General features: G+C 36.6%; 1 protein-coding gene across 1 annotated transcript in view; it reads left to right on the top strand.

Annotated features, from left to right (window-relative positions):
* MAP4K5 (mitogen-activated protein kinase kinase kinase kinase 5) overlaps positions 1-13,138 on the top strand; it is a 112,437-nt gene that overhangs the window by 19,596 nt on the left and 79,703 nt on the right. Inside the window, exon 3 of the mRNA XM_061157398.1 lies at positions 5,131-5,188. Coding sequence (XP_061013381.1) covers positions 5,131-5,188 — 58 coding nt within the window. The remainder of the gene's footprint in view (positions 1-5,130; positions 5,189-13,138) is intronic.

The following is a 13,138-nucleotide window of genomic DNA, read 5'->3' on the forward strand; positions in this document are numbered from 1 at the left end:
TAGTCATATGGGAATGCACTAGGTTGGTGAGGGGGAAGAATCACTGGAACGGGAGGACTTTCATCTTCCAAACTAATGAGATAGACTATGCCTTAGATCATTTTATTTTTTGTTGATAACACAAAACTTTAATTATTTTTTAGTCGCATTAAAAATCTTACAGCACGTGGGAAAGTTCATGGTTTACAAAACTGACAACTGCATAATACTGTTAAAATAGAAATGGTTTAGTTAGGAAGACAAACATCTTCTTGGTACAAGCAGAAATTTAATGTTTTACTATGCATTAAAAGTCCAAGACAGAAGAGTTTGAGTAAAAGTATTTCTCTGGTAGTAAACTGAGTTGGAAATATTAAGAGATAAGGGAGGTACCCTGGCAATGAGAATAGAAAATTAATTTAAATGGGAAGGCTCTTCTATGGATTGTATAGTGACACTGATCCCATTTATTATTATTTGTCTTTTTTTATCTAATGATTTTAATTCCTGATGAATAAAGAGTTAAATAAATAAACTATAGTGAAATACTTTATTATACTTTTGGGTGTTTAGTATACCCTTAAGTCTAAGTGTTAGCGTATAGCAGTAACCTCTAAGATAAGTGGGAATCAGAAATAATTTAGATCTTCTTGTAGAGGTATTGTGGTATTTGTTAGTTCCTCTTACAAATGCAGCACAGAATCTTCAAATTCTTATGTGTTAAAGTTAAGAAACAAAAATACTTGAGAATATCACACTTAATTTGTCAAAAGGAAATGTTGGGTTTCAAAAACTAGTACCATGTATGACTCCACTGGATTAAAGTGTGAAATTGTATAGTTAAATTTCTGAAAGATCTCTTTAGTAAATTGAATCTGTAAAGTCTCTGTTTAGAAGATCTTTTTTTTTTTTTTTGAAAGCCTCTTTGCCTTTCATTATAAAAGAGCCTGGTACTGCTTTCTGTTTTAAAAATCCAGCTGGAAAATTACAGAGTATGAACTTTTGCCCATCGGGTCTTCATTTGGAGAGAACAGAAATATGTCTTCAAAATGGAGACTGACACTTAAATGTTTATCCTGTCAGTGGAAGCTTTAGCTTATATTCTTTACTTTTTATTTCTGTAATGACAGATAATAGATTTTGGCTTATACATGGTGTAGTTGAATTTTAAAATACCATCTTTATTTTATGTGATTCTGTGCTTGTTCAAACTTTTCAATGATCTGTTCCTTTCTGAGTCCCTCAGAATCTCTTAAAAACGGTGTCCTTAGTTCCTGCATCTTCATTTTGGGTCTCTTAAATTGAAATACAACATATTTGTATTGTTTCTAATCATAAATATTGGTTCAATATGTCTGAAAATATCAATATACTTAATATAATTTTATATGTATTCTTTTAAAATAATTAATAGGCTTAATTTTAGTACAGTTTTCTATTTATAGACTTGTTGAGCAGATACATAGTTATATTTATCCACACCTCACCCACCCACCCACGCAGTTTCCCCTTTTATTAACATCTTACATGAAGTGTGGTATATTTATTACGATTATTCAACCAATATTGATATATTATTATAGTTCATAGTTTACATGAAGGTTTGTTCTTTGTGTTGTACAGTTCTGTGGATTTTGACAGATACATAATGACGTGTATCCATTAGAGTTTCATACCGAGACTGGTTTCACCTTTGTGAAAATTTTCTGCACTTCAACCTATTCATCGCTCTCCACCCAAACCCCTGGCAACCATCGTTTTTTTCCCTTTTTCTATGGTTTGCCTTTTCTAGAATGTCGTATAGTTGGACTCATATAGTATATAGCTTTTTCAGACTGATTTTTTTCATTTAATATGCATTTAAGGTTCTGCCATATCTTTTCAGGAGAAGGCAATGGCAACCCACTCGAGTACTCTTGCCTGGAGAATCCCATGGATGGAGGAGCCTGGTGGGCTGCAGTCCATGGGGTTGCTAGGAGTTGGGCATGACTGAGCGACTTCACTTTCACTTTTCACTTTCCTGCATTGGAGAAGGAAATGGCAACCCATTCCAGTGTTCTTGCCTGGAGAATCCCAGGGACGGGGAAACCTGGTGGGCTGCCATCTGTGGGGTCGCACAGAGTCGGACATGACTGAAGTGACTTAGCAGCAGCAGCAGCAGATCTTTTCATGGCTCAACGACTCATTTCTTTTTTGTTGTTGTTTTGTTTTGGGGTTTTTTGTTTGTTTAAAAATTTTTTTTTTGTATTAGAGTATAGCTGATTAACAATGTTTTGATTGTTAGGGACTCAGCGAAGAGATTCATCCATACATATGCATGTGTCCATTCTATGGCTCATTCTTTTTTTTTAAATTTTTAATTGGAGGATAATTGCTTTACAGTGTTGTGTTGATTTTTGCCATACAACAACATGAAGAAGCCATATAAGTACACATATATCCCCTCCCTCTTGAAACTCTGTGCTACTCCTACCATTTCTTTTTATCATTGAGTAATATTCTACTATATGGATATAAAATGCTGAAAGATCTTAGGAGCTGCAGAAAGACTTGAGATGATTCTTTTGTTAATGACAGGGAAGGGTAGGAAAGCTGCGGAAAGACTTGAGATGATTCTTTTGTTAATGACAGAGAGGGTAGGAATGATGGTGAAGCTTCTGGCTGTCCTCTTGCAGCTGGGGGAGGGTGGCCATTGACGGGTGAGATAACATGTTTTCTCTTCCTGAGACTTTACCTTACCCTGTTTATCATGATAGATGAAGAAAACATGTGAACTTCTCATCACAACATATTTGAGACTGCTACTGTAGAAAAAAATCCTTTTTTTCTTCTACCTTTCTGTGTGTGACTGCCTCTGCATCACTGTCCCCATGCTTTTATTTTCTCACCCTCTATACGTCTTTTCTAAAAATATCCCTTCTGACACTGTCTTTCCTATAGTCTTTGTCATCCTTCTGTTCCCTTCCCTTTTCTTTCCCACTGTCTTTTGGTAACATGGCCTACTTAATCTAGCAAAAAAAGTGTAATCATACTGTCCTGTTTTACTAAATGCTCCTTTTTATGTGTGTGAAAATTCACATTCAAATCTAATAAACTGAAGTGAAAAATGTTTTAGATTATTAAATTGCATTTCCACATATGGTGTGCCACTGAGTGTAATAAAATGAACATTCATATTAGCATCATCTAATATGTTCCTTGGTGGCTCAGATGGTAAAGAATCTGCCTGTAAAGCAGGTGACCTGGGTTTGATCCCTGGGTAGGGAAGATCCCCTGAAGAAAGAAATAGCAACCCACTTCTTGCCTGGAGAATTCATGGACAGAGGAACCTGGCGGGCTATCATCCATGGGGTGGCAAAGAGTCAGACACGATTGAGCGACTATACACGACAGTATGTCGGTACAATGTTTTTAGACTGTTTTGGCAGTATGTGTTGATGGCCTTAAATGTTCATATTTATATCCTTGACCTAGTCATTTCATTAGAATCCATTTAAAAAAAATCTTAAACAATGAAAAAACTATGTATAATATCCTTAATATCTAGCAGTAAGAATGGTTTTATGAACCACTTAAAAGTATATATTGCACTGAGAAAATATCTAATTTTTTAAAACTAGTACAAATCTGTATAATAGAACTTGGCAAACATAGATTTAACATCTAAGCCAGGCATGAGTATGCTGCTGCTGCTGCTGTGTTGCTTCAGTGGTGTCCGACTCTGTGAGACCCCATAGACGGCAGCCCACTACGGTCCTCTGTCCCGTGGATTCTCCAGGCAAGAATACTGGAGTGGGTTGCCATTTCCTTCTCCAAGGCATGAGTATAAATCTCAATAATTTTTTTTCAGAGCAATATGGCAGTATGTCCATTTTAAATCCACATACCTTTTGAAGTAACAATTATGCTTATAGGTTGCCTTACTGATAGATTTTGATATGTGCTAAAATATTTGCTGTGATAATCATTGAAGTATTATTTATACTAAGTCTGTCCATGATATTTTGTTAAGTGGTAAATATTTTCTCTTCTAGGAATTTATTTGAGGGAAATAAGGCTATAGATAGATAGATATAAAGCTATAAGATATATATATATATTTCTAATTCCAAAATAATATTAAAATCCTAGGTTCTATTAAATCCTAATCCTATTAAAAGTCCATTAATAGCAGATAAGTCAAATAACTTATATGTACCATCAGTGGAAAATTAGGCAGCATTGCACACTATAAAGAAAGCTGAGTGCCCAAGAATTGATGCTTTTGAACTGTGGTGTTGGAAGACTCTTGAGAGTCCCTTGGACTGCAGGGAGATCCAACCAGTCCATCCTAAAGTAAATCAGTCCTGAATATTCATTGGAAGGACTGATGCTGAAGCTAAAACTCCAATCCTTTGGCCACCAGATGCGAAGAGCTGACTCACTGGAAAAGACCCTGATGCTGGGAAAGATTGAAGGTGGGAGGTAATGGGGCCGACAGGATGAGATGGTTGGATGGCATCACCGACTCAATGGACATGAGTTTGAGTCAACTTCAGGAATTGGTGATGGACAGGGACGCCTAGGGTGCTGCAGTCCATGGGGTCACAAAGAGTTGGACACGACTGAGCAACTGAACTGAACTGCACACCATATTGTAGAAGACTGTGATGACATGTCTTGTACAACACATACACATTTGAACACACACACACAGGGCAAAAAAGGGAACATGTAGACTAAATGTTAGCTTTTTTCCTCTGGATAGTAAGATACATGATTTGATATTTTTATTTTCCTTTAATGACCTATGACTATATTTATAAAATATATAAAAACCATGAGTAATTTTTTTAATTGAGGAAAGTTAAGTGTAAGAAAAGACTTGGAAGGAAACCAAAATTTTAAACAGTAGTTGTCTTTCAGTGGTGAGATTAAAGGTAGTTTTGTGTGTGTGTGTGTGTGTGTGTGTGTGTGTGTGTGTGTGTGTGTATTTTTTTCTATATTTTTCCTTACTGGGAAAATTATTATTCTCATTTCATTGGAAATAAAGATTTTATTTTTCAGCTTTGTTAAAAACCTGATTGGTAAGTAGCTAATTAACAAAGTACCAAGTAACTTTTATATAGTTGACAGACTTTAAAAAAATTTTTATTTTCATTTTTATTTTAGGCCAGAAATATACATACGGGAGAGTTGGCTGCAGTAAAAATTATCAAATTGGAGCCTGGTATGTATTAAAACTCTCAAAATAATTTTTGAACACCTTTCTCTGTATATCCTTCCTTGTTTCCCTTCTTCCAAAAGAGTCTTTTTATGTTGTCAGGGCAGTAGGATATCTCCAGCATGGTTGTATGAAATTCCATTGGAGGTTGTTGATGAAAGACAAATTTGATGTAGTAGTTTTGTTACTAAATAAAATTTGTAATGTGCACATTCAAAAATTGAAAGACACATTGACAATCTTAAGTAATTTGCTTTTTAAGATTGTAGTGAAAATTTTAACTTCACTTTTAGCTTTTATGATAATTTTATTAATAAAGTATTCACTGATTTGGGAGAAATATTTGGTGAAATTCAGGATAATTATATTTTATATATCAGCCATTCCCTCGCTGGTTGATAAGGTTTGATAATTCGGGCTTTAGCCTAATGCTTTTGTTTTACACTTCTGTCAAAAGGTCGTTTGTTTTGAAATGTATTGAGTAACTTGCTTTGAAAATAAAACTACTATATAAAACTTGAAGCACTTTTAAATTTTGATATCCTAAAAGTTTCTCTTTTTAAAAAATGTTATTTATTTATTGGCTATGCTGGGTCTTTGTTGCTGTGTGCAGGCTTTTTCTAGTTGCAGAGAGCATAGACTACTCTCTGGTTGCGGTGTTCAGGCTTCTTATCGTGGTGACTGAGCACGGGCTCTAGTGTGCACGGGCTTAAGTAGTTGTGGCCAGCAGGCTCAGTTGTTGTGGCTCCTGGGCTCCAGAGCATGGGCTCAGTAGTCGTGGAGCACAGTTAGTTGCTCCAGGACATGTGGCATCTTCCCAGACAACGGATCAAACCTGTGTCTTGCATTGCAAGGCGGTTTCTTAACCCCTGGACCACCATGGAATCTCCTAAACGTTTCTAATGAGAGCATTAGTAACTTTCTTTTTTTCTCCAGTTTCTTTTCTTTTTTTTTTTATACTATGGTAAGGTACACATAACATAAAATTTGCCATTCAAACCATTTTTAAGTGTATAAAATACATTCATAAAAAAAAATTCATAATGTTGTGTTACCAAAACAATTATCCATTCCAGAATGCTTTTCATCTGCTAAAACTGAAATTCTATACTCCTTAAAAAATAACTTCCCATTCCCATCTTTTTGGCAGCCCCTGGCAGCTAACATTATACTTTTTTTTGTCTCTGTGAGTTTGATTATTCTGGGCATTCCCTGTAATTGGAATAACAGTATTTGTATTTTTGTGCCTGAGTTACTTCACTTAACCAAGTGAACCCAGGTCTCCTACATTGCAGGCAGACTCTTTACTGACTGAGCCACCAGGGAAGACCTTAACCAAGTGAAACAGTCCTCAAAGTTCATCCATGTTGTCTCATATGTCAGAGTTTTCATCCTTTTCAAGTCTGAATATTGTATTGTGTGTAAATACCACATTTTATTCATTCATCTGTTGATGGGACACTTGGGTTGCTTCTACGTTTTAGCTATCGTAAGTAATGCTGCTATGAATGTGAGCATATAAATATTTCTTCAGGACCCTGCTTTCAGTCTTTTCATTATATACCCAGAAGTGGTATCGCTAGATCATATGGTAATTATGTTTTTATTCTTTTTGAAGGACCATCATACTGTTTTGCATAGTGGCTGTACAATTTATATTCCTATCCATAATACACAAGTGTTCCAGTTTCTCCACCTCCTTTCTAATACTTGCCATTTTTCTTCTTTATTTTTATAGCAGCCACCCTAATGGATGTGAGGGGTATTTCATTGTAGGTTTTTTTGTTTTTCTGCATTTCCCTAAGGATTATTCATGTTGAGCATCTTCTCATGTGCATATTGACCATTTGTATATCTGCTTTAGAGAAATACCTACTCAAATCCTTTACCCATTTTTTAATCAAGTTGTTTTCTGTTGTTGTTGACTTTTAGAAGTTCTCTGTACATTCTGGTTAATCCTTTATCAGAAAAATGGTTTGCAAATATTTTCTTCATTCTGTGGGTTGCTTTTTTACTCTGTTGATGGTGTTTGTAGATGCACAAAACAGTATAAATTTTCATGAAGTCCAATTTGTCTATTTTTTCTTTAGTTGCCTTAACCTTTGGTGTCATACTCAAGAAATCGTTGACAAATCCAATAACATGAAGCTTTTGCCCTATGTTTTCTTTGATGAAAGAAATGGTCTTAGGTCTTTATAGTCTTAGGTCTTTGATCCATTTTGAGTTTATTTCTGTATACAGTATTAGATAAGGGTCCAGCTTCATTCTTTTGCCTATAGATATCCACTTTTCCCTAGTATCATTTGTTGAAAAAGCTGTCCTTCCCCATTGAATGGTCTTATTAGCACCCTTGTCAAAAGTCATTTGACTGTATATGCAAAAGTTTGTTTCTGGACTCTCTATTCTATTAAGTTGGTCTGTATGTCTGTAGAGTGCCTGTATTACACTATTTTGATTTTAGTAGCTTTGTAGTAAGTTTTGAAATCAGGACGTGTGAGTCATCAGTTTTGTACTTCTTTAATATTGTTTTGGCTCTTCAAGGTCCCCTGAGATTCCATAAAAATTTTGGGATGCTGTTGCTGCTGCTAAGTTGCTTCAGTCGTGTCTGACTCTGTGCGACCCCGTAAACGGCAGCCCACCAGGCTCCGCCGTCCCTGGGATTCTCCAGGCAAGAACACTGGAGTGGGTTGCCATTTCCTTCTCCAATGCAGGAGAGTGAAAAGTGAGAGTGAAGTCACTCAGTCATGTCCGACTCTTAGCGACCCCATGGACTGCAGCCTACCAGGCTCCTCCGTCCATGGGATTTTCCAGGCAAGAGTACTGGAGTGGGTTGCCATTGCCTTCTCCAGTTTTAGGATGGGTTTTTCTATTTCTACAAAAAAGGTCATTGGAATGAGGAGTAATGCTTTTTGACCAGGTGGGCATTCACTTGCTGCTTCATAAAATTAAACATGTAGAATAATGGTGTGACCATAATTATGGCAACATGTTTCTTAATTTGCACAATGAAAATGGTTTTACATTTCAAATACAGTATTTTGATCATTGTGTATATGGTTCATTCTGGAGAGATTACTGAGGTAACATGCAGCGTCACTTTATAAACAAGGTTTCAGATAGGGCACAGTATCCTTTTTTTCTTGGATAATAATAATCTATAATAATACTCTTTTAGAGTCCTCTTACTAAGTTCCACCTAATAAGTGTAAAATGATCTCCAAAATGTCATTAGCACACATGGAAGAGAATGTAACAGAATTATGCATGCATTTGCCTCTCTTGGGTTACTTGAGCAAATAAATATTCAAGTTACATTCAAGGAACAGTTACAGTCCAGGTAATGAATGGGCTGAATTTGCAGAGGAAACGAAGATGTTTATCCCTTCTCTGCCTTCAGCAAGTAGACTGGGCTCATCATAATGCAGTTTCACTTATTTGACTTAAGGGTATAGCCTACTTTTTGTTATAATTCAGGTCATGAATTAATGAGTATATTTTTAAAATCCTACAATTCTGACTTCTCAACAAACCTTAAAAAAGAAAGCATACCATTATGTGATGTAGTTATTTAACACATAAGGATTAGTTGCTGGGTTCATAAATTAAGGCTCTGAAAGATTGCAATTTCTCACTTCTTAGGTTTAAAGTTGCTGCCTTTGTGTTCAGCTTCACTCATATGCAGAGATTGACTAATGTTTAAATTCTTACCCCCCAAAAGAATAACACAGAAGCCCAGTAGATTCTTGATTTGATGTGATTTCAGTGTTTGGCCATTTTAATATTCTTTTAATTATTTACACTTAATGCTTTGTTCAGTTCTATCAGGTTATCTTTTTTATTTATTTAAAATTTTTTATATTTAATGCAGTTTTTAAAGGTAACACCACATTTACAATTATTGCAAAATATTGGCTATATTCCCCATGCTGTACAATCCATCTTTATAGCCTAACTTACACCCAGTGGCTTCCCTGGTGGCTCAGTGGTAAAGTGTCTGCCTGCAATGCAGGAGACCCGGGTTCGATCCCTGAGTCGGGAAGATCCCCTGGAGAAGGACATGGCAACCCACTCCAGTATTCCTTGCCTGGAAAATTCCATGGACGGAGGAGCCTGGTGAGCTATAGTCCATGGGGTCACAAAGAGTTGGACACAACTGAGTGACTTCACTTCACTTTTATACCCAAGTTTATACCTCCCACTCAACCACTCCTATATTGCCACCCCCACTGGTCACCACTAGTTTGTCCTCTGTATCTGTGTGTCTGCTTCTTTTTTGTTACATTCAGTAGTTTCTTTTATATTTTAGATTCCACATATATGTGATATACAGTATTGGGCTTTCTCTATCTAACTTACTTCACTTAGCCTAATGCCCTCCAGTCCACCAATGTTGCTGCAAATGGCAAGATTTCATAATTTTCATAACTTTTTCATAACTGAGTGGTATTCTTGTGTGTATGTGTTTATACACATACCCTATATCTTCTTTATCCATTCATCTGTCGGTGGACATTTAGGTTGCTTCCATATCTTGACTACTTATGAACTTCGGGGAACATGTATCTCTTCAAATTAGTGTTTTAGTTTTTTGGAGGTATATCCAGGAGTGGAATTGCTAAGTTGTATGGTAGCTCTATTTTTAGTTTTTTTGAGAAACCTGTTTTCCATAGTGGCTGCACCAGTTTACATTTCCACCAAGAGTGTAAATGGGGTTCCTTTTCTCCACATTCTCGCCAACATTTGTTATTTGCATTCTTTTTGATGATAGCTCTTCTAAGAGGTGTGCAGTGATATTGCAAGTGGTTTTGATTTGTATCTCCCTGATGATTATTGAGCATCTTTTCACGTGCTTATTGTCCATCTGCATATCCTCTTTGGAAAAATGTCTGTTCAGTTCTTCTGCCCATGTTTTACTTGGGTTGTTTGCTTTTTTGATGTTGAGTTGTATGAGCTGTTTATATATGTTGGGTATTGATCCCTTATTGGTCATATCATTTGCATATATTTTCTCCTATTCAGTAGGTTGTCTTTTCATTTTGTCAGTGGTTTCCTTTGCTATTCAAAAGCTTTCCTGTTTAATTAGGGAAAAGAATAGATGCATAGAATGAAGGTTAAAAGTATTTAACAGAGTTAGAAAGTATAAAGAACAGCCAGAGATGAAGAATACAATAACTGAATGAAAAATTCACTAGAAGTAATAAAGAGTAGAAAAGTAGAAAGAATAAACAGTAGGCTGAATGATACAGAGGAATGGATAAGTGAGCTGGAAGACAGAGTATTGGAAATCACTATTGCTGAAAGAAAAAAGAGAAAAGAATAAAAGGAAATAAGGACCAGCTTGGTGGGTTACAGTCCATAGGGTCACAAAGACTTGGATACACAGAAGGGACTTAGCACACACACACAGGAAAGCTCTGGGACAACATCAAGTGCAGTAATATTTGCACTGTAGGAATTCCAAATTATTGGAGGCTTTAAAGTTAAAAACTTCCTAACCTGGGGAACGAAATGGCCACCTAAGTCCAGGAGGCACAGAGAGTCCCATACAGAATTTACCCAGAGAGGAACACGCCAAGACACATTGAAATTAAAATGGCAGAAATTAAAGGTAAATAGAGAAGAGAATGGGCTTCCCTGGTAGCTCAGCTGGTAAAGAATTTGCCTGCAATGCAGGAGACCCTGGTTTGATTTCCTGGGTCAGGAAGATCCCATGGAGAAGGGATAAGCTACCCACTCCAGTATTCTTGGGCTTCCCTAGTGGCTCAGCTGGTAAGCCTGCAGTGTGGGAGACCTGGGTTTGATCCCTCCGTTGGGAAGATCTGGAGAAGGGAACAGCTACCCACTCTGGTATTCCGGCCTGGAGAATTCCATGGACTCTCTGGTCCATGGGGTTGCAAAGAGCTGGACAAGACTGAGTGACTTTCAGAGAAGAGAATATTAAAAACAGCAAGGGAAAAGCAACAAATAACATACAAGGGAACTCCCATAAGGCTATCAGCTAATTTTTCAGCAGAAACTCTGCAGGCCAGAAGGTAGTTACATGATATATTTAAGGTAATGAATAAGAAGAACATACAACCAAGAATACTATATTTAGCAAGTCTTTTATTCACATTTGATGGAGAAGTCAAACCATTGTGTGTGTGCTCAGTCATGTCCAACTCATTGTGACCCCATGGACTGTAACCTGCCTGGCTCCTCTGTCCATGGAATTTTCCAGGCAAGAATACTGGAGTAGGTTGCCATTTCCTATTCTAGGGGATCTTCCTGACCCAGGGTCAAACCCACATCTCCTAAGTCTCCTGCATTGTCAGGCAGATTCTTGACCACTGTGCCACCTGGGAAGCCTTACAGGCAAGCAAGAGCTAAGAGTTCAGCACCACCAAACCAGCCTTACAATGAATGGTAAAGGAACTTATCTAGGTTTAAAAAAAAAAAAAAAAAAGGACACAACTAGGAACAAAAAATTATTTGGAAAGCTCACCAGAAAAGGCAAACATATAGTAAAGGTAGGAAATAATCCATACACAAAACTAATAGGAAAGTTAAAAGACAAAAGTAGTAAAATCATCCATATCCACAATAAGCAGTTAAGGGATTCATGAAACATGTAAAATGTGATACCAAAGACAGTAATCATGAGGGGAGGAGAGTCAAGCTCAGGGTTTTTAAATTGCATTTGAAACTAAGAGATGAGCAACTTAAAACAATCATGCGTATGCATAGATTGCTATACAAAAGCCTTATGGTAGCCTCAAACCAAAAATCTTTAATAGATGTACACACAAAAAAGAAAAAGGAATTGAAACACAACACTGAAATAGTCTTCAAAGCACAAGAGAAAAGAAAAAAGAAGAGGGAGAGGTGGGAATAACCTACAAAATTAAATCTAAAACAATTAACAAAATGACATTAAGAACTCCTGATAGCTCAGTTGGTAAAGAATCCACCTGCAGTGCAGGAGATCCTGGTTCGATTCCTGAGTTGGGAAGATCCCCTGGAGAAGGGAAAGGCTACCCACTCCAGTATTCTGGCCTAGAGAATTCCATGGACTATATAGTCCATGGGGTCGCAAAGAGTCAGACACGACTGAGCGACTTTCACTTCACTTCATATCAATAATTACCTTAAATGTAAACAGACTAAATTCTCCAACCAAAAGACATTGACTGGCTGAATGGGTATAAAACAAGACCCATATATATGCTGCCTATGAGAGACTCACTTTAGATATAAAGATACATAAAGACTGAAAATGAGAGGATGGAAAAAGTTATTCTGTGCAAATATAAATCCAAAAGAAAGCCAGAGTAGCAATATTTATATCATACAAAATAGACTTTGAAGACCGTTCCAAGAGACAAGGAAGGATACTATGTAATGATCAAGGTATAAATATAAGAAGATATAATAATTGTAAATATACATGCACCCACCATAGAAGCACTTAAATATATAAGTTAAATATTAGCAGACATAAAAGGAAAAATCAACAGTGACACAGTAAGAGTAGGAGACTTTAACCTCCCCCTCCCGCCAACTTTCATCAATGGAAAGATCATCCAGATAGAAAATCAATAAGGAATCACAGGCCTTCAGTGACACATTAGACCAAATGGTCTTAACTGACATATAGAGAGCATTTCATCTGGAAAGCTACAGAATACACATTGTAGTGTACATGGAACATCATCCAGGATAGAGCACATGCATGGCTGCAAAAGATGCCTTGGTAAATTTAAGAAAATTAAAATAATATCAAGCATCTTTTCCAACACTGTGAGACTAGAAATCAACTATAAGGGGGGGAAAAAAAACTGCAAAAACAGGGACACATGGAAGCTAAACAGCATGCTACTAAACAGCCAGTGGACTACTGAAGAAACCAAAGAGGAAATTAAAAATTACCTACAGACAAAAATGAAAACAGGATGATCCAAAACCTATGGAATACAG

This window comes from Dama dama, chromosome 12 (genome assembly GCF_033118175.1).
Source record: "Dama dama isolate Ldn47 chromosome 12, ASM3311817v1, whole genome shotgun sequence".
Lineage (NCBI taxonomy): Eukaryota > Metazoa > Chordata > Mammalia > Artiodactyla > Cervidae > Dama > Dama dama.